At 44.0% G+C, this 21600-nt stretch overlaps 2 protein-coding genes across 3 annotated transcripts in view; one reads left to right on the forward strand and one right to left on the reverse strand.

Annotated features, from left to right (window-relative positions):
* Positions 1–7723: 7723 nt before the first annotated feature.
* Positions 7724–21600, forward strand: part of CDHR3 (cadherin related family member 3) — a 77544-nt gene continuing 63667 nt past the window's right edge. Inside the window, exon 1 of the mRNA XM_055420758.2 lies at positions 7724–7860. Within this exon, the coding sequence (XP_055276733.2) occupies positions 7815–7860 (46 nt within the window). The 5' untranslated portion in view covers positions 7724–7814. The remainder of the gene's footprint in view (positions 7861–21600) is intronic.
* On the reverse strand, positions 10491–11503 carry LOC129552384 (GTP-binding nuclear protein Ran-like). 2 transcript variants are annotated; one of them, XM_088832241.1, is made up of 2 exons: positions 10949–11503; positions 10491–10577 (listed from the first exon to the last, which is right to left on the reverse strand). In XM_088832241.1, the coding sequence occupies exons 1-2, from the start codon at positions 11501–11503 to the stop codon at positions 10491–10493; spliced, it is 642 nt and encodes a 213-aa protein (XP_088688367.1). The 2 variants fall into 2 exon arrangements, with proteins under 2 accessions (XP_088688367.1, XP_055276732.2); XM_055420757.2 differs by lacking the exon at positions 10491–10577 and having other exon boundaries at positions 10904–11503.

The raw sequence follows: 21600 nt of genomic DNA on the forward strand, positions 1-21600 counted from the left end.
TACAAGGCCAGAGTGGAGTCAGGGGTGCATTGCCTGGGATGGGATAGTTAACAGGAAATACAGCAAAAACATAAACATTTTAAACAATGCATGGGAATATAATCATTAGAATATAGACTGTGGGAATATCCATAAGAAAAATGACCCAGTTTAATAAACAAAAAATGATTTACGAGAGAAAAAAGAGGCAGAGGGGAAACCTATAGATTAAGAAAATGGAGGATGTGGAGAAATTGGAACCCTCATACATCGCTGGTGGGATTGTAAAGTAGGGCCATTGACAATGACGGCAGACCTGGAGTATAGCAGATGTATAACATTAATGCAATACTTCCCTCAACCCAGTCCTACACATCGTTCACTTGTACCCTGAATAGCTTCTGTTGCAGGTTGAACTGTGTTCCTCCGAAAGCTGTGTTGGAATTCTAATCCCCAGTACTGTATTAGTATTAGTCAAGATTCTTTAGAGAACTGTGTGTGAGGATTTTCCCGGAGCAGGGACGGGACGGGACCTGTGTCCCCTGCACTCCCAGGTGGACTCTACCTCTGGACCACCAGGGAAGTCCCTGGCATTCTCATGAAAAGGAAACTTTGGATACAGAGACAGACATGCACACAGAGACAATGCCATAAAAAGGTGCAGACAGATATCAGGGTGGTGCCAACAAACCACAGGAGCCAGGAGAAAAACATGGAACGGATTCCTCCTCAGGCCCTTCACGAGGAGCCAGCCGTGCTGACATTGTGACCTCGACTTCTAGTCTCTGGGATGAGAGACACATTTCTGTTGCTAAAGCCACCTAGTTTGTGGCACTTTTCCATGGCAGCCCTAGTTTCCAATAATCCAAACAGTGCAGAAATAGAAAACAAAGACACAAACTCCTTGGCTTCAGAATCCATTATCTAGGTAGGCATGCGTGTACGCTTAGTCACTTCAGGTGTGCTTGACTCCTTGACGCTATGGACTGTAGCCTATCAGGCTCCTCTGCCCATGGGATTCTCCAGGAGAGAATATTAGAGTGGGATGCCCTCCCACTGGAGGACCATGCCCTCCTCCAGGGGATCTTCCTGACCCAGGGATTGAACCCATGTCTCCTGCGTCTCCACCTCCTCCACTGCAGGCAGATTCTTTACCCACTGAATCACCTGGGAAGCCCATCCAGGTATAGACCGAAGAAAACTGAAGTAAGATATGAGCAAGCAGCACCCATTTCTCCCTGCTTTCTCTCCAACCACATTCTCCCTACTTCCAAGTCAACAAATAAAGCCTTCAACCCAAATAGAGGAGGGCTGAAGAGTTAAAAAGAGTTAGATGCAGCACGGAAATCATGCATCCTTTCAATCCTCCCTACATCAGCCAGCTCACAGCTGTGGGTGTGTCTGCTGGAGATATGCAAGAAAATCCTTGTAAGTTTGGAGATCTGAGAGTGGAAGGGGACCTGTGCTCTGTTTGATGGAGGAAGTGCAGGGCAACTGTAACCTTGCTTCCACTGTTCTTTATCAACAATGGTATAGAAATGCTGGCATGATATGTAGAGCCAGAGGCTGTCCTGAGTTCCCTGTATTCTTAAAGGGATGTGGGGATGTCTTCAGAAAATACACAAGACTCCTGAGTAAGACAGAAAAGATATCTGGAGGAGAGCAGACCCATGGGGCCTTCAGACCAGATCAAGAAGACACCACTTCCATCCAAAGGATGCAGCCCATGGATAGGACTGCAGGAGATCTGGGAGGCCGTTTTGGAGACTGGGAAGGATGGGGTTCATCTGAAGCAGCAGGTCATCAGAGCACCAAAATGTAGGTATCCAGCCCCCATCCCCTTCCCAAGCCAACACCAAGTTGACGAATGTGAAAGCAGCCAGACATTGGTGTCAGCTTCAGGGATAAGGAGAAAGAAGGAAAAGAAAATCTTGACTGTGACTCGTCTATCAAACCAGACTGGCTAGGAAGGCAGTTAAGTTGACTGGGTGTACCTGAAAATAGCTAGATTAAATTTTCTAAATCAGTTTAAATGAAAATTCTAGACAGAATTCTCATTTCCGGGTAACACCTTCATACACATGTAGAGTCCTGCATATGCTCATTTGGCATCTCTTGGCAGAAGTTGCTCTTTCTTCCTGACCATGGTCTTCTGGTTCAGAGCTCCCCAAGGCATTTTCTTGACTTAATAATTCTGTCCCAAGCATAACCACCCTTTGGAGATATAGGAAAAAAGTATTCCACTGTCCTCAAATTGTGGAGCCAACCAGGAGGGCTCTAGCTCAGCTGGTTAAAGAGAACTCTGAGACAGCTGCTGGACAGAGAAATTCCCACTGGATCCCACCTCACACCTGAAGAGATGACTCCAAATAGATCAGAGGCCTCCAGAGGAAAATAAAATAATAAATGTATGCTTTAGTCCATGCAGGCTGCTATAACACAATGCCACAAACCAGATGGCTTATAAACAACAGAAATGTATTTCTCACCATTCTGGAGGCTGAAAGTCTGAGATCAGGGTGCCAACGTGGTCAGGTGATGACCGTTTTTCCAGTGTATCTTCACCTGGTGGAAGGGGGAGCTAGCCCTCTGGGGCCACTGTGGGGTCTCATTGATAAGGCCGCTAATGCCTTCCATGGTAGCGCCATCCTCATGAGTGAATCACCTCCTGAAGGCGCCATCTCCTAATATCATCACATTGAGCATCAGGGTGTCAGCATATGAATTTTAGGGAGATACAAACATCCAGACCATAGCAAAGCACTAGAAGAAAAGATGAAATTTAAAAAATTATCTCAGAGAGATTTTGTGTGCTACTTAGCCATGGAACACAAGTGATAAATTTGACTATGTAAGAATAAAAATTTTTTACATGGCCTAAATTCCTATAAACAAATTCAAAAATCAAATGGTAAACTGGGGAAATATGTGCAATGCTCATTACAGACAAAGTGTTAATTTCTTTAACATAGCAAGACTTCCCGCAAGCCAGCAAGAGATGTATCAAATATTCAGAAGAAAAATGGTAGAAATGAACAGAAGATTTACAGAAAAGGAAGCAGTACTGATTCCTTAATATTGGGGAAAGATGCTCAACCTCACTCACGAGATGAAAAATGCAAATTGAAAAGAGATGTGGTGTTTTGCCTAGAGGTGGACACCATATCCAGACAAACTCTGTCAAAAACCATCACACCTCCTCTCTATTATTCTAAGGGCCCTAAAAATCTTTCCCCAAAATAATTTTCTTCCCCGTAAGATCATGTACCCCCCCTCCTATTTCCTTATTAAGATGGTGTTTAATCTTGAATTCTAAGCTACCCTGGAATTACTCATTTCTCCCTGGCTATCTCCTGTGTATACATGTTGTTGTTGTTTAGTTGCTCAGTTGCGTCCTACTCTTTGCAACCCTATGGACTCTAGCCATCAGGCTCCTCTGTCCATGGAATTGGAGTGGGTTGCCGTTTCCTTCTCCAGGGGATCTTCCCAACCCAGGGATTGAATCCACAATGTCTCCTGCATTGGCAGGCAGGAGCTTTACTGCTGAGCCACCAAGGGAGGCCCATGTATCCACGAAGTATACATATTAAAACTTCTGCTTGTTCTTCTCTTGATAATCTGTCTTTTATTACGGGATCTCAGCTGAGGACTCAGAGGGCAGAGGGAAATTATTTTTCCTTTCCTACTGAGGCTCAGCTTCAGAGGGGCTCCTCCTGGGATCCTCATGGCCAGTCTGGGAGTGAGTGCTCCTGAGGGTCCAAAAGTAGGGAAGGCTGTGCAATTTAATTTCCTTCCCCACAAGAGCTGAAGGGCTCTCACTGGATGGGTGTACTGGGTAGGGGAGAGAATGGCACAGGGCAAGGGAATAGAAAGTATACTCAGTAAGTCCACAATATTTTGAGCACCAGCCATGTATCTGGCTCAGTGTTACATGTGAAGCAACCAGGATGCAATAAAGTTTAAGCTCTTCTCAGGCCTGGAAAGGCATACTAGGACTGACAGTAGACAGATCTGTGAGAGAACCCTGGGAGGGGGTGCTGGAGCTGGGTGCATGCTGGTACAGTAGCTACACAGGGAAGCCCCTGTCAAGGACTGCTTCCTGTTCCTGCAAGCAGCTTCAAGCCATCAGCATGGCCGCTGCTGCTGAGAGTGCGCGCTGGGCCCTGAGCATTCTCTGCCCAAGAGGGGCCTGTGAGGCAGGGGCACATGAATGGTATGACCTGGGGGTCCTGTCCCAGGGTTTGGATCCTGGAAGTTCCCAGTTTTCCAGCACTGGATGAATGGGAACCACAGACAGAGCTTCCCCACAGACATAAAGGTGGCCACCCTTGCTGGCCAGCCGCTTCCTGCCCACAGACCTACTGAAGGAGCTGGTTGAACATTCACAGCAGTGCTTCCACTTCTCGTCTGAAGTCTATAGCGTTTTCTGTATCAAGTACATTATAGATAATGTAAGAGTTTGTAGGTGGCAAGTCATCCATCTGTAGGAAAATATGTTCCAAGTTCCAATTTGACGAATCTTCAGAACACGCCTTTGCTAGCAAATTAGACACCTGCAGTAACTGGATCCCAGAAAAGTCCCTTCAGGTACTTTATGGGTCTGAACCATTGCTGGGCCAGACATGATGTGGAAGTCTCCCTAGGTCTTCCATGTGACCCCAGAGGGGTGCCTGCCCTCAAGCTACCCAATTCATCTCAACTGACTGAGACCTCAGTGGAGCCAGGACTTAGGATCTCAGAGGTCAGAACCAGAGAGCAGGGGCCTCAGGGTCCTGTTCAGCCTCTGTGTGATTCTGGCCCCGCTGGGTCCTAGATGCCTGGACCACATGATTTCAGGAGATGTGAGCCGAAAAATGGACAATATAACATGATAATGGCAGAAACAACCTTCAGTTCAGTTCAGTCGCTCAGTCGTGTCCGACTCTTTGCGACCCCATGAATCACAGCATGCCAGGCCTCCCTGTCCATTACCAACTCCCAGAGTTCACTCAAACTCATATCCATAGAGTCGGTGATGCCATCCAGCCATCTCATTCTCTGTCGTCCCCGTCTCCTCCCACCCCCAATCCTTCCCAGCATCAGAGTCTTTTCCAATGAGTCAACTCGTCGCATGAGGTGGCCAAAGTATTGGAGTTTCAGCTTTAGCATCAGTCCTTCCAATGAACACCCAGGATTGATCTCCTTTAGAATGGACTGGTTGGATCTCCTTGCAGTCCAAAGGGCTAGAAATAGATGCTGTCATTACAGGAGGAAAAAAAACCCATAGCAAATTCCAAAATCTGACCCTTATGATCCCGGGCCCAGGGAAGGGAGGGAACCAGAGATTCCCCTATTTCTGGTGAAAACAAGGCAACATGAAGAACGCTGTGCAGTCAGGCTGAAAATTAAACAGATGTGAGTTTCTTTCATTCAAAGCCTTAATTATTCTGACGTCTTCCATAACTTAATCTGAGGCGTCACTTCAGCTTTAATTACACATAATGAAATGGATTATTTACAGTAACTAATATGACAGGAAAAACTGAGAGGCGAGAATCTGTAACGTGGCAACTGTTTATTCATCTTTTTTTTCAGCCCACGTTTATTGACTACCTACTATGTTGCAGCTTTTTCTACAACCCTATTAGGAAAAACACAGTATTGCTAGAACACATGCTATGGGCCAGTTTCTTTCACTTCATTAGTTCATGGACGAATCGCAATAATACTGCATCACAGGTATTATTCTTCCTGATTTGTAGAAGCGGAACTGAGATTCTGAAAGGGTAGGTAATTTGCCTAAGCTCACACAACAAAACATATGGCAACCTATGTTGCCATTTACCTATTTTAGACAGAAACTTACCCAGGGACTGACATTATATTCTGAATCTCACTTCCTGATTTATATAGGAAAAGTTGACTTTTCTCAAGGGAAAAATGAGGGATCAAAATTGTACTTTCGGGAAAATAACCTGACAGTTTCCTATAGGATGCATTGGATGCTATGGAGACAATCTCAGTCAGACGCCACGACCTAAGTAAGCCCCGGTGAAAGTGAAAGTTGCTCCATCCTGTCCGACTTTTTGCGAACCCATGGACTATACAGTCCATGGAATTCTCTAGGCCAGAATACTGGAGTGGATAGCCTTTCCCTTTTCCAGGGGATCTTCCCAACTCAGGGATCGAACCACACTGCAGATGGATTCTTTACCAGCTGAGCCACAAGGGAAGCCCCTAAGCCCCAGTGGTGGCAGCCAAACTGGAAAAAGAGGCTGCAGGTGGCACTGAGGAGGCTAGAAAGGGCTTGGCGAAGGTGTGGACATAATGGGTGAGTTACACATCCTCTCTGAGCCTCACTTTCCTTGTGCCTAGGAGTGGCTGTAACTGGTTCATCTAGGTCTCAATCCAGGGGCATATAAACGGAAATGGTTTTATTTCCTCCAGTCATTGGTTTTCATCTGCCTCTGTTACATCTCCCTTTCTTGTTCCTTAATAGCTTTTTTCCTGTTCACTTGCAGTTCGTCATCGTCCTTGATAGCTTTCACAGCTTCCATCTCAAACTCAACTTAAATCTTGCTTTCAGCCTCTCCCCTGCTGCAGCATTGGCACCTGGGTGTGGGGTGTTGTCCGGTTTCTTTGCCTGGGAGGAAAGGGGACAAGCATGACTCCTTAGCTGGCCTTCCATGTTGTCTCTCTCGATCTGTTGTGGCAGTTTTCAGGGCTCTTACAGACTAACTGGCCAGGGCTGACCTCTGTGCATCCAGATGCTGGTTCACCAGTGGGGCACATGTAGCCTTCAGAGCTCCTGAGGGTCTCCCGGTGGCTCATGTCCCTGGTGCCCCCACCCGTCTCTTGTCACCAACCTTGGGCTGCTGGGTGGGCACCCCTCCCCCAGCAGGCATTTCTTGAGTGAAAGGAACAGAACAGAGGGTCCAAGTCCCGCTTCCTTCCACTGTGTCCACTATCTTCCTATCGCACCACGTTGAGGGAACAGGCTGCTCTGCTCCCACCCTCCCTCTGCAAGGCCACTGCTCCTGGTCTGAGTGGATGCTGACTCCAGCTGTATCTCACTCACCAGGGTTTGTAGCCTCGTACAGGGCATAGAAGCATGGTGCAGGGCAATGCAGCCCCAGGGATGGGCCACATCACCTCCTTGTGCATTCAAGCTTCCACCAAAATCTTCCTCCACAGACATCTTTGAGAGCTGCCGGGGTGGGAGGGGGGCTTGAGGGGGGCGTGGATGGAGTCTGCCTTGAGGAGGGGTCTGGCCCCTCTTTATAGAATGAATACTTTAGTCTGGCCCCTCTTTATAGAATGAATACTTTAGGAGGGGTCTGGCTCCTCTCTTTAGAATGAATACTTTAGTCTCCAAATCTGACTCTGACTCATCAATTCAGAATAGCAGAAAAATCCTTACTTCGTACCCGTTTCTGTGGATGACAAGGTGCCTGGTGACAGGACAGCTGAGCCTGTCAGGGATGACACTGCTGTGTTCAGCTTTTCACATCACCTCAGTGTCCCTGCACTTTCGTTGCTCTTTTGACTTCTGGGGCTCTCTGTGCAGACGCACCTTGGATGTGGACTTTCAAGACGGGCTCTGAGCTGACCCCATCAGATGGTTGGTTGACCTCTTGGTGCCATGCCATCACAGAAGCAGGTAATCAGAGAACAAACAGTCCTGTGGTGTTTGGAGTCTCCCTTAGTGACACCAAAGCCTCTGTTTGATTTCTCAAGTGGCAACAAAGCCAGGAGCAGAAGGTGAGCAGCACCTAGAATAGACCCCGGGTGTAATCACGCAGGGTTCAGGCCCTGAAAGATGCGCTGGAAGGGTGCACAGACGTGAACCATCAAAGATGCGGGAGGTCGTCCCCTTCCTGCTTCTCCTGGGCACGCTGTCAGGTAGGAGCTCCGTTTTGCCACCTGACTTGGCCCACTCAGTTTGCTAGATATCATTGTGTGATAAAGTCCCGGAAGGAGGAAACTGCCCCTGGGGAGCCCTGTTCAAGTGTGGGACTGTCAGCATCAGGGAGCCTTGTGAGGCTGGGGTTGGATATCCAGAGAAGAGGGTACCCCAAAAGCCCCATCTAACCAATGTTCATACAGACTGTTTCACTTCCTCTCTTGGCCTGTATAGTCCTTTCAAGACCTAAAGCTGGGGAAAGAACTTTCCTGGTAGAGCTTTGTGTGTGTGTCAGCTAGTCTTTGCGCAGATTCTGGCCTTACTCTGGAGGTCTCTAGGGGCAAGCTTAGGTTGCCAAGTCACCCTATGCGGAAACTGAGGTACAGAGGGGTTAGTGTCTTAGTCCTGAGAGAAGAAAATTTCTGATAGAAGGCAAAGATTCACCTCGTGTTCCTGGCACTCCCTCCTCCTTATTCAAGAGCTTCAAGAATCTTGGATGATTTTTCAGTGTTGTCAGCTTGGATTATTGAAATTGAGCTCTTTAAATTAAATCTTATTTTTGAATAGGTAGTATATGCATAATGTATGGAATTCAATCATATTACATTTGCAGATTAATTTAGGGGTAGTTTACATCTTTGATGAGTTATACAGTAAAACACTTAGAGGGGTGTCTCTTATCTAGTAAATGCTTAGTAAATGTTACCGATTATGTACGACACTGAGTCTTTCTATTCAAGAACAGGGTTCTAGAAACATGTTCAAGTCTTCATTTTCTCATGAGTATTTTGAGATTTCCTTCATATGGATCTTGCACATTTTGATTATATTTCTAGTTCTTTTTCTTTCATTTTTTAGCATTTGTAAATGAAATCTTCTTTTGCCTTTTATCTTTTAATGGATCCTTATATGTTAATGAATTATCTTATTTGTAATGATGTTTCTGTTGATTTTCATGGATTTTCCAGGATTGAAAATAATAAATGTTTATACTTTTCCTTCCTTGTTTTCCTATATCTCTTTTCTTTCTCTTCTTCAACTACTGGCGCTATACCTTCAGACTGTTGTTAAATAATGATAAGAGTGTACACTCTTGTCTTGTTCTCCATAAAACATCATGTTAACTTTTGGTATGAAATAGAAATGTTTTATATGTTAAGGAGATAGCTTTTATTCTTATTTAGGCTATTTACTTATAAATAAAAATGGATTTTTATTTTTTGAAATTTGGCTACTTGGCATATAGGATCTTAGTTCCCTGACCAGGGATCAAATCCATGACCCCTGCATTGGAAGCTTGGAGTGTTAACCACTGGACCACCAGAGAAATCCCAAAATGGATTTTCTTTTTTTTTTGTAAGTGAATCTATTAATATTTATTCAATATTTTAACAAATTAAAATATATCCAATTTTACCCTTTATAGTCCATTTTTCCATATTATTTAAAAGGGATCCTTCCCTGCTTTTAGGTAGGAAAGTAATCATTTAAGGATAATTGGACATCTCTTTAAAGAACTTTGGTAAACTGAACTATAGTACAGTAGTACTTACAAGAGCAATATAGCTTGTCTTGATTTCTAATTGCTACAGTATGGTGTCAGTGAGATCAAACTTAGGCAAGACAGACCCAATTCTTGTTAACATGGGGAAACCATACAATATAAGTAGTTAATCTACTGAAAATTTGGCATTTGGTTCACATCACTGAGAAGCTTACCTAAGATCTACTTTTATGCTGCAGCATCCTGTGGTATTCTTGCATTGCCCACAAAAATTCTTTGGGGGGAGAAAAACCGTCAAAACTGTGATATGTCCAATGAAATCTTTAATTTTTAACCATTAAAGCTTGGGAGTACTTAACAGCAGGTTAACATGGAACATCTTCCTAGAATACCAACTTTACATTAAAAATGTAACATCAAAAAACAAAAAAGTAAATCCACAATTATATTCACTTTTAACAAATGAGATGTCCCTCAAGTTCCTGCAACCATTTTTATGAATTCATTGGACTTTGACAAGCTCTATATTAGAAAATGGTCACTTTTGCCATAAAATGCAAAGATAATTCTTACCTGTTTGAAACATCTGAAGCAAATGCCACTTTTGACAGGCCACATAAATCTCATCTCTAGGTGACACTACCTAAGCCCAAAGGCAGGTGGGGTAGGTGTTATTTTAGCCTAACTATTGATATTATTTATACTTCCCTGGTGGCTCAAATGGTAAAGCACCTGCCTACAAAGTGGAAGACCCAGGTTCAATCCCTGGGTCGGGAGGATCCCCTGGAGAAGGAAATGGCGACCCACTCCAGTACTCTTAGCTGGAAAATCCCATGGACTGAGGATCTTGGTAGGCTGCAGTCCACGGGGTCACAGAGAGACGGACACGACTGAGCAACTTCACTTTCTATTGATATTATTTACACCTCTTAACAACTTATCAAATACAATACTGTTGACTTGTCATTACATTTGTAAGAAATGATTCAAGTGTACAGAAAATTAGGAGCATTTAACCTAATTGACTTCAAATTAAGTGGTAATAGCAAAGGCAATTCAAGTAATCACTTGGCACAACTTTCCCTGTCAGTGGTTTTAAAATGGTTATTTAAACAAAAGATGAGTTCACTTGCTTAGATATTTGAAATACAACTTGATTCTGATTCTAAACGAAAAGGAATGGGAATGACAGCAACAAACAAGATTCCACCTCTCAGTATTGTCATGTGACTATAGCAGTCTTATATTTGAAACTCAAGGAGGAAACAACTGTGTTCCAAAACACCTAAATATGCAGGTCCAAAAAATGAAGGTATTTTTTTTAAAACTGCCACATTCACTACAAAGCCCATCCATCTCCTTCATCATCCAAAGATTAAGCACGTGTTCTGCTTAGCTATGTAATAAAGTGGCAAACACACTGCACCACTGACATCATAGGACAGTTGCCTATAAAACTAGACTTCTGACGCTGCGCCCAGATTCATGTTCTCTCTGGTCATCATCTCTATCCGGGAGAGAAGTTGTATGAGTAACCTCTAAATCGGTGCATACTCTGCTGCCAAGGCTGGGTTCAAGGCCACCTCTGGGGGGGCAAGAGCAGGCATGGTGACAAACTCCAGGTTAGGGTCTCCAATCTGTTTTCTAGCAAGCCAAAGGAAGGGCTTTTCAAAGTTGTAGCTACTTTTTGCAGAAATATCATAGTACTGAAGATTCTTCTTTCGGTGGAAGACAATTGACTTTGCCTTAACCTTTCTGTCCTTATTATCCACTTTGTTGCCATACAACATAATCAGGATGTTCTCACACACTCGTACCAGATCTCTATGCCAGTTAGGTACATTCTTGTAAGTAACTCTTGATGTTACATCAAACATTATAATGGCACACTGAGCTTGTATATAATAGCCATCTCTTAGTCCACCAAATTTCTCCTGACCAGCTGTATACCATACATTGAACTTAATCAGTCCTCTGTTGGTATGCAACACACGAGGATGGACCTCAACATTCAAGGTAGCTACATACTTCTCAAATTCACCAGTGAGATGACATTTCACGAATGTAGTTTTTCCAGTACCACCACCACCAACCAATACAAGTTTGAACTGAACTTGAGGTTCTCCTTGGGCAGCCATCGCGATGTTAATTCCAGAAGTGTCTCTGCACCTGTCTGACTGAGCCCAAAATGGATTTTTTAATCAAATTTTTTCTCAAGATCTATAAAGAAGACTATTTGATTTTTCCCCTTTGATCTGTTAATAGATAAATAAATCACGGGTCTCCTAATAATATTGAACTCTCTTTAACCTTGAACTTTTAGAGGGCAGGAGGAACCGTGAGTGTGAAGTTAGGCCTTGAACTGCTCAGACTCTTACTTGAATTAAACATTGGAGATTTTCCCAGAAATATAGGCTTTTAGGATCATAATAATCTGAGTTAAGTGGTGACATTTATTGTCATTAGGGGATGAGTGAGGTGAGAAAAACCCAGCATCTCATACTGAAACATTATCATTTGGAATCTTCTCATCAGATGTGTGAAAGAAACAGATCACAGAAATTTGCAAGAAATACTTGAGATTTTTAAATAAAAACCACATTCTAATCCCTCCCCCTCCAAAAGACCACACACTGTACTGCACTTTTGCTTCCATAGGTCAAATACAATTTTTTGGAAGGTCTGCTGTGATGCAGACTGCTCCTCTCTCACCTTCTTAGGTGAGTCTGAAAACCTACTCCTTACCCTTGATCTCAAAAACACCAGGGTCACGGAGGATTAGGGGAGGGGAGCAGTCACAGTACCTGCCTTCAGCAGATTGGAAACAGGCATCACCAAAGCAATCACAGACAAAGTAACATTTTCCAGTATTCTGTTCCTCTCATTTGGTCTAACTGGTGTGTATCCTCCAGGTCCAGGGAAGCCCCATCTCCTCCTCGGAGCCTTCCCAGATTGCCCTTGCTCTTAGTGGGTGCTCTTTCTGTTGTACCCTGGAGCTCCTCTTGCCGGCACGTGGAATGGGTGACAAGAGTTTAGTACAGTACCTAACACAGAATAAGTGCTCAATGAAAAGTAGCAAGAGTTATAATTCATCCATTATGTGTCTGTCCTGGAATCCTCAGCTGGAATGCCAGCCCTACAATAACAGGTTTCATATTTCTTATTCCTCTGTGGTCTCTGAGTATCAACACATACAGGGTATCTAGTACATTTTTGTTGTTATTGATTACTATCCCTTTGGGGGCCTGTTTTTTTCCCTCTGCATTTACTGATATCCCCTAAATGCAGAAATTTAGATCCTCTGCCTACTTAATAATGGCATTGAGATTGGCATCTGTCTTTTTCATCTCCTATTAAGATGAGGGAAAGAAAATATTTTCTCTTTGGGATGCTAAAGTGTCCCTTTCCAGCAACAACTTAGAAAGCAAGGCCCTTAAAGAACATAAGCTCCACAAGACTCTCAGCTGTAGCACAAGAAAGAGTTGGGGTGAAACAATCTCTGACTCCATCAGTACCAAAGGAACATGTGTCACTCCTGGGAGATGGAGGACTTAGCAAAGGCCCCTCAGTGTATTTAAATCCACTGCACACTGAGGCTGTCTCCACTTTGAGAAAGTCTTCAGGGAACTAGCTTTTGTCTGAATGTCACAAAAATGAAAAATGCCAGGGTGTTTAATGACAGAAGGCTCTCCTTGGTAGTTAGAAGATCCACATGAACACAAAAAAGGTATCAGGCTCGTTGACCTGAGTTTTGTCCACTGAGCACCACATGTGAGGTCATCTTGATCTCTCCAGGGTGATCCACAAGTCTGCCATTTGGGCCTGGCCCCCAGCTAGGTGAGTCAGGAAATCAAAAGAGGCCCAAGGTTCAGTGTCTTACGCTCCTTGAGGACCAGGTGTACATCCTTCTTAATGCTCTCATCATTTGAAAAGGCAGGAAGATGTAGTCCATTTCCAGAAAGTCTTTCTGTGGGTTCAGTTCAGTTCAGTGGTGATTAATCCTATATATGGGATCCAAAGAATGTTACAAAAAGTTTCCTCTTTTCTACCACATCTCTTTCCTATTAAGACAACCTCAGAAAAGCAAAGGCCATCCCTCCTCTCAGCCCCACTTTGCTCTTCCTTTTCCAAGGGAACCTGGTTGTCTTTCCCTCAATCCCACTGAAGCACTCAAGTTACTGGAATCTGTCTGCTTTTCCATCTCCATAGCGTTAGATGTTGGCAAGAAACCCGCCCTTCTCAGGCCTGAACCAGAGTGATGCTCCAAGACAAACACTTCCCTCTCTTACTAATGATGACCTAGTGTTATTTACAAAACCATTAGAAGTCTCACCACCTTTTCTTCTGTGTCCTACCTTCCATTAGCCTGGGGGGCGTGAATCAGCCCCCCAAAGTGGGTGGGTGAGCATCCCATCCAGGAAGGTATAACATTGTGAAAATGAAAGACACAGGAAGATGTATACTAAAGCAACAACATTCTCTAATGTTTTATAGTATACTGAGCATATGCATTTTCTTATAAGGTACCCATGAGAGTGAATTCCAGTAGGACGGAAATTAGTCTGAGTGGCTTTGCTAAAGTTCCTGCACACAACTAACTCTCATTCAAGGCATGGAGCCTGCTGACTAATAGCACTGCATTGTAACCATGGGTCCCTAGAGGTTGGGGATGATCTGCCTCAGCCTAAAAGCAATGTTCATTGATGAGGGTGAGATTGATGATTTGCCCCTGGTCTTGGTGAGCCCATCAGAGGGCTCTGCTGTTGGGGCTAGTTATGTAACAGGATGGTGCCTACAGGACCAGCGAAATATTCAATACAAACAGTTCCAGCAGAGACTCTAATTTGGATTCACTGTTTCCAAGGTATTAGTGATGTAGTTGCTGGTTTCTGGTCTGAGCAAGTGCACTTAGCTATGGCCTTCGGGAAAGAAGATAGCAGGAGCCTGCTGGCTCTGGGCCTCTTCCGTCCTCTTGCTATGAGGCAGCATTCAGCTGGGATGCACTTCCTTACTTTAATGTAACTGCTATACTGTCTCCATTTTCTGTAATCAACTGTGGATGTGGAAGCATTATCGTTTGGGTCCTGTGCATCTCCTTGAACAACTGAACAATGGCCACTGCAGTGTAGCCCCACTCCCGGAGAGGCAGAGTGGACATAAGGCCCAAAGAACTGGAGGGACCAGCCCAAGGCCACACAGTCAAGTAGTAGCAAAACTCAGATTGGCACTGGCTCCAATTCACTTGCCCTTTTCAGAACATTCCTCTGGATTCTTTCACTATGATTTTGATTAGTTACTAGAAGGAAGAGGCATTGTATTGAGCGACAGCCTCAGATGAGTACTGCCCTGTGTACTGAAAACAGAGTAGTATGTCAGAGAGCAGCTGCATCCCCTGAGGGAGAAGCAATGCCCCCACACTTCCTGAGCCACTTCATCACCTTTGGTGTCAGAGACCCAGGTGGCCAGCTTCCTCCCCTGGAACGGAGGCCTTCATTATCCCAATATGGGCTCCAGGGAGGGGGCCTCCTTGGATCCTTTCTGGAAAGGCAGTGATTTCACTTATTTGGAAACAAGCAAACCCATCATCCATCGAAGCTCTCAGCCATAGGCTAGATGTTTCAGTGGGCTCAGTGACTGATAATCATTTTGTGTGCCTTTTCTTTTTCAAAGTGTACCCATCAAGCAATTCTAATTTGCTTCTTAATTAAGATGCATGTGTAAGTCAAATTCTATTAAATCTTCTTTCTTGATCTCCAGCACTTAGACCACCAGAGAAAGTTTGGAAGCAAAGTGCGTCATGTCTTAGGGAGAGATGGCCCCTGGTTCCTGGCCTTCCCTCTGCCAGGGAAGGCCTGATTAGCAGAGCGCCTTTGGACACGTCCCTTAAACTTATCTGTAGAATGAACAAATTGAATATTTAGTGAATTCCGTACCATATTAATTGCTCTATTTTTAGAGTGTGGACCCTTGCCACTAGTTATTACTATTAATACTGCTACCACTGCTTTTAATAGCAAAGAAACTGGAGGAACTGTGTGTTGGACTAAGACTTGGGAGATCCCAGCTTCACCACTTGCCTTATCAATGTCCCTGGAGTGTCTGCCTCAAAGTTTTTAGGATTCAGCTACACAACCCTGGCAGACATAACTTTTTCCTGGGAGGAAAGACCACCAGATGAAAAGCAGAACAGATCCGGCAAGAATGTCCACAGAAATATTCACAGAAACAGTCTGGCTTTATCCAGACAGTTTCCAATACAAAGTGCCTGAGGGTCACTGGATAGATCCACTTTTCCCTCCCCAATACTTCCTTCACCACCGTGAGGAAGTGGGACCACTTGAGGAAGACCAGGGCAAGCCCTGTAAGTTTAAGGAGGCAGCATGAAACCATGAAAAGGAGCCCTGCCCTTAGAGTCAGATGCCTTGGATTGGAAGACTGGTTTTTCTCTTGAATTAGCCTCTCAAACCCAGAGTTTATCGAAGTTATGATTAATGCAACAAGATCAAGGGATACACTACCCACAAAGCAGAGTAGAGGCTATCTGCTGGGGATATTTGGTGAGCAGTCTCTCCAGTTTACCACAGCAAGGTTGGTGGCTGTGGTAATCTCCCTGTTGAGGTTGAGGTTGAGGTTGTGGGAACCTTGGAGTAGGGCTTAGCAAGCCTCTCATTGCTGAGACTGTACCAAGCTAATACTCCAGCACTGTTCCTTATGCTGTTCCCCTAAAAGGCCTCTTACACGTCACATCACCCACGTCTGGGTGGAGAGTCCAATCTCTTACCAGCCCCAGCAGCATCTTGCTATGGTGCTACCAGGTTATAGAACAAACACAATTCATTTCACGTGCAGGGTCATCTGACAAGCATGGGTCAAAAGCCTATAGTAGAGACACACAGTCTGCTATCTATAGACCCAGATGTGTGAACCAGGGCCCTCATGGCCACTTACTGGGTGTGTAGTCTCAGGGGTGTGAAGTGGTGGCAGGAATGCCTACTTCCAGGAACCATGGTTGCTGCTGCTAAGTCACTTCAGTCGTGTCCGACTCTGTGTGACCCCATAGACGGAAGCCCACCAGGCTCCCCTGTCCCTGGGATTCTCCAGGCAAGAACACTGGAGTGGGTTGCCATTTCCTTCTCCAATGTGTGAAAGTGAAAAGTGAAAGTATAGTCACTCAGTCGTGTCTGACGCTCAGCGACCCGATGGACTGCAGCCTACCAGGTTCCTCCATCCATGGGATTTTCTAGGCAAGAGAACTGGAGTGGCTTGCCATTGCCTTCTCCGGGGCCATGGTTAGAGTAGATGAAATCAGGCATACCTAGCACGATGCCTGGTGCACAGGTGTTCAGTGAAGGTGAGTGGTTATTAGTTTTAGTCTGTTCCTTTGGGCTGTGCACTACCTTACCCTGGGCTATTCTCTCTCTTTTTAAATATTTATGATCAAGCTCTTTACAGAGAAAGCGTGCCAATTTTTTTCAAAATTTTATTTATTTTTGACTATGCTGGGTTTTTGTTGCTGAGCAGGCTTTTCCCTAGTCGCGGCGAGCAGGGGTTCTTCTCTAGTTGCACAGTGCGGTCTTCTCATTGCAGGGGCTTCTCCTGTTGTACAGTGCAGGCTCTTGGGCACATGGACTTCAGTAGTTGTGGCTCCTGGATTCTAGAGCAGAGGCTCAATAGGTGTGGTACACAGGCTTAGTTGCTCCCATGGCATGTGGGATCTTCCTGGATCAGGGATTGAACCTGTGTCTCCTGCACTGGCAAAAGGATTATTTACCACTGAGCCACCAGGGAAGCCCTAACCTCGGCTGTTCATGAGAAAAATCTAATGAGTTACATCTTTGCTTAAACATACATAGAAGCCTCTTTCCTTATTGGTTCAGTTTGGTTCTGTTCAGTCGCTCAGTCGTGTCCGACTCTTCGCAACCCCATGAATCACAGCACGCCAGGCCTCCCTGTCCATCACCAACTCCCGGAGTTCACTCAAACTCATGTCCATCGAGCTGGTGATGCCATCCAACCATCTCATTCTCTGTCGTCCCCTTCTCTTCCTGCCCCAATCCCTCCCAGCATCAGAGTCTTTTCCTGTGAGTCAATTCTTCGAATGGAGAGGCACAAATCACTGGAGTAAGATCAGGTGGGGTCCTTGGAAACAAATTGCCAGTCTCTCTGTTTGCTCATGACTGTCTTGCCCTGCTGAGCCAGAAGGGAACACTCTTGTGAACAACTTGGTTGGGCAGGGCGGTGTGCTGGAGACTCCAATGGTGGGAAAAGAGGGCTTGAGGGAATTATACCCCCAAAACCCAACCCACCACAGCAATTGATTATTTTACTCATTTAAAAAAACTATTTCGGGGAAATTTTTGCCTCTAAATACTCTAGACATACTATATTGCTGCTGGTTGTTTTTTTTTAATCACAAGAATGCTATAATATTAAAGTCAATTTTAATAGATTAAAAAAATCCGTTTGTATTCACATCACCCTAAACCTCAGCTGTTTTGATATTTCTGAGTCCTTGCACAGTCCTTGTCCATAAAACCAGATAATTTTGCCAGCAAAAAATAACTTATGCATAATGCGTTTTAGTCTCTAAACAAAATCAGATGATTTTAGATTTAGGAATGCTTGTATCAATGAGTGTGTTTATATTTCTATTTTTCTTGCATTTCCACCTGCTCCTCTGCCTCCCCTCCCTCAAATTTGAAGTAAAAACATTCTCTTATAAAAGCCAATGTTTTCCCATGGCTTGTTTGTTTCTAGAAATTCTGCACCTTTCAGATCTTTCCACTCTGTAGATCTGTCCTGCCTGTACCTCCTCCCATTCTAGGGACTTTGTCCCCAATGGCTAATGGTGGCCAAGGTTGGAAGCTAGCTGAGAAGGTGACCTTGGTGTAAATTTTGACTTTGTTACTTATTATTCACTGTGTGTGCTTCAGCTCAGTTTCCTCATCTGTAAAATGATGACACTAATGTTTATCCAAAAGGATTGTTTTGAGGAGTAAATGAGGGAAAAGCATTTTACAGAATGCAATTATTTGGAACATTGAATAAGTGGCAACTGTATCAGTTTCCTAGGGCTGCTATAACAAATTACCACAAACTGAATAGCTTAAAGCAGCAGAAATTTATTCTGTCACAATTCGGGAACCTAGAAATCTGAAATCAAGGTATCAACAGGGTTGGTTCCTTCAAGAGTCTCTGAGAGAAATACTTCTCCACACCTAAATCCTGACTTCTGGGGGTTGTTTGCCAGGCCTTGGTTTGTAGCTGCATCACTACGGTTTCTTACTTCAGTTCAGTCACTCAGTCATGTCCGACTTTTTGTGACCTTATGCACTGCAGCACGCCAGGCCTCTCTGTCCATCACCAACTCCCGGAGTTTACTCAAACTCATGTCCATTGAGTCGGTGATGCTATCCAACTATCTCATCCTCTGTCGTCCCCTTCTCCTCCCGCTTTCAATCTTTCTCAGCATTAGGGTCTTTTCAAATGAGTCAGCTCTTCACGTCAGGTGGCCAAAGTATTGGAGTTTCAGCTTCAGCATCAGTCCTTCAAATGAATATTTATGACTGATTTCCTCTAGGATGGACTGGTTGGATCTCCATGATGTCCAAAGGACTCTCAAGAGTTTTCTCCAACACCACAGTTCAAAAGCATCAATTCTTTGGCAGTCAGCTTTCTTTATAGTCCAACTCTCACATCTATACATGACTACTAGAAAAACCATAGCCTTGACTAGACGGACCTTTGTTGGCAAAGTAATGTCTTTGCTTTTTAATACACTATCTAGGTTGGTCATAGCTTTTCTTGCAAGGAGTAATTTCATGGCTGCAGTCACCATCTGCAGTGATTTTGGAGCCCCAAAAAATAAAGTCTGACACTGTATCCCCATCTATTTGCCATGAAGTGATGGGACCGGAGGCCATTATCTTAGTTTTCTGAATGTTGAGCTTTAAGCCAGCTTTTTCACTCTGCTCTTTCACTGTCATCAAGAGGCTTTTAGTTCTTCACTTTCTGCCATAAGGGTGGTGTCATCTGCACATCTGAGGTTATTGATATTTCTCCTGGCAATCTTGATTCCAGCTTGTGCTTCTTCCAGCCCAGTGTTCCTCATAATGTACTCTGCATGTAAGTTAAAGAAGCAGGGTGACAATATACAGCATTGACATACTTCTTTCCCGATTTGGAACCAGTCTGTTGTTCCATGTCCAGTTCTAACTGTTGCTGCATACAGGTTTCTCAAGAGGCAGGTCAGGTGGTCTGGTATTCCCATCCCTTTCAGAATTTTCCACAGTTTATTGTGATCCACACAGTCTAAGGCTTTGGCATAGTCAATGAAGCAGAAATAGATGTTTTTCTGGAACTCTCTTGCTTTCTCCATGATCCAGCGGATGTTGGCAATTTGATCTCTGGTGCCTCTGTCTTTTCTAAAACCAGCTTGAACATCTGGAAGTTCATGGTTCATGTACTGTTGAAGCCTGGCTTGGAGAATTTTGAGCATGACTTTACTAGCATGTGAGATGAGTACAATTGTGCAGTAGATTGAGCATTCTTTGGCATTGCCTTTCTTTGGGATTGGAATGAAGACTGACCTTTTCCAGTCCTGTGGCCACTGCTGAGTTTTCCAAATTTGTTGGCATATTGAGGGCAGCACTTTCACAGCATCATCTTTGAGGATTTGAAATTGCTCAACTGGAATTCCATCACCTCCACTAGCTTTGTTCGTAGTGATGCTTTCTAAGGCCCACTTGACTTCACATTCCAGGATGTCTGGCTCTAGGTGAGTGATCACACCATCATGATTATCTTGGTCACGAAGATCTTTTTTGTACTGTTCTTCTGTGTATTCTTGCCACCTCTTCATAATATCTTTTGCTTCTGTTAGGTCCATACTATTTCAGTCCTTTATTGAGCCCATCTTTGCATGAAATGTTCCCTTGGTATCTCTAATTTCCTTGAAGAGATCTCTAGTCTTTCCTATTCTGCTGTTTTCCTCTATTTCTTTGCACTGATCACTGTGGAAGGCTTTCTTATCTCTCCTTGCTATTCTTTGGAAATTTGCATTCAAATAGGTATATCTTTCCTTTTCTCCTTTGCTTTTCACTTCTCTTCTTTTCATAGCTATTTGTAAGGCCTCCTCAGACAGCCATTTTGATTTTTTCATTTATTTTTCTTGGAGATGGTCTTGATCCCTGTCTCCTGTACAATGTCATTAACCTCCGTCCATAGTTCATCAGGCACTCTATCAGATCTAGTCCCTTAAATCTATTTCTCACTTCCACTGTATAATCATAAGGGATTTGATTTAGGTCATACCTGAGTGGTCCTGTGGTTTTCCCTACTTTCTTCAATTTAAGTCTAAATTTGGCAATAAGGAATTCATGAGCTGAGCCACAGTCAGTTCACGGTCTTATTTTTGCTGACTGTATAGAGCTTCTCCATCTTTGGCTGCAAAAAATATAATCAATCTGATTTCGGTATTGACCATCTGGTGATGTCCATGTGTAGAGTCTTCTCTTGTGTTGTTGGAAGCGAGTGTTTGCCATGACTACTGTGTTCTCTTGGCAAAACTTTGTTAGCCTTTGCCGTGCTTCATTCTGTACTCCAAGGCCAAATCTGCCTGTTATTCCAGGTGATTTCCTACTTTTGCATTCCAGTCCCCTATAATGAAAAGGACATCTTTTTGGGGTGTTAGTTCTAGAAGGTGTTGTAGGTCTTCAAAGAACCGTTCAACTTCAGCTTCTTTAGCATTATTGGCTGGCACATAGGCTTGGATTACCGTGATACTGAATGGTTTGCCTTGGAAACAAACAGAGATCATTTTGTCATTTTTGAGATTGCATCCAAATACCGCATTTTGGACTCTTGTTGACTAGGATGGCTACTCCATTTCTTCTAAAGTATTCTTGCCTGAAGTAGTAGATATAATGGTCATCTGAGTTAAATTCACCTATTCCAGTCCTCTATCCTTAGTTCCTCTAATTCACCTATTCTTAGTTCTCTGATTCCTAAAACATTGACATTTACTCTTGCCGTCTCCTGTTTGACCACTTCCAATTTGCCTTGATTCATGGACCTAACATTCCAGGTTCCTATGCAATATTGCTCTTTACAGCATTGAAACTTGCTTCCATCACCCGTCACATCCACAACTGGATGTTGTTTTTGCTTTGGCTCCGTCTCTTCATTCCTTCTGGAGTTTTTTTCTCCACTGATCTCTGCTAGCATATTGGATACT

The sequence above is a fragment of the Moschus berezovskii genome, chromosome 3 (assembly GCF_049115385.1).
Source record: "Moschus berezovskii isolate FMDL1 chromosome 3, NW_MosBer_1.0, whole genome shotgun sequence".
In the NCBI taxonomy this organism is placed as follows: Eukaryota; Metazoa; Chordata; class Mammalia; order Artiodactyla; family Moschidae; genus Moschus; species Moschus berezovskii.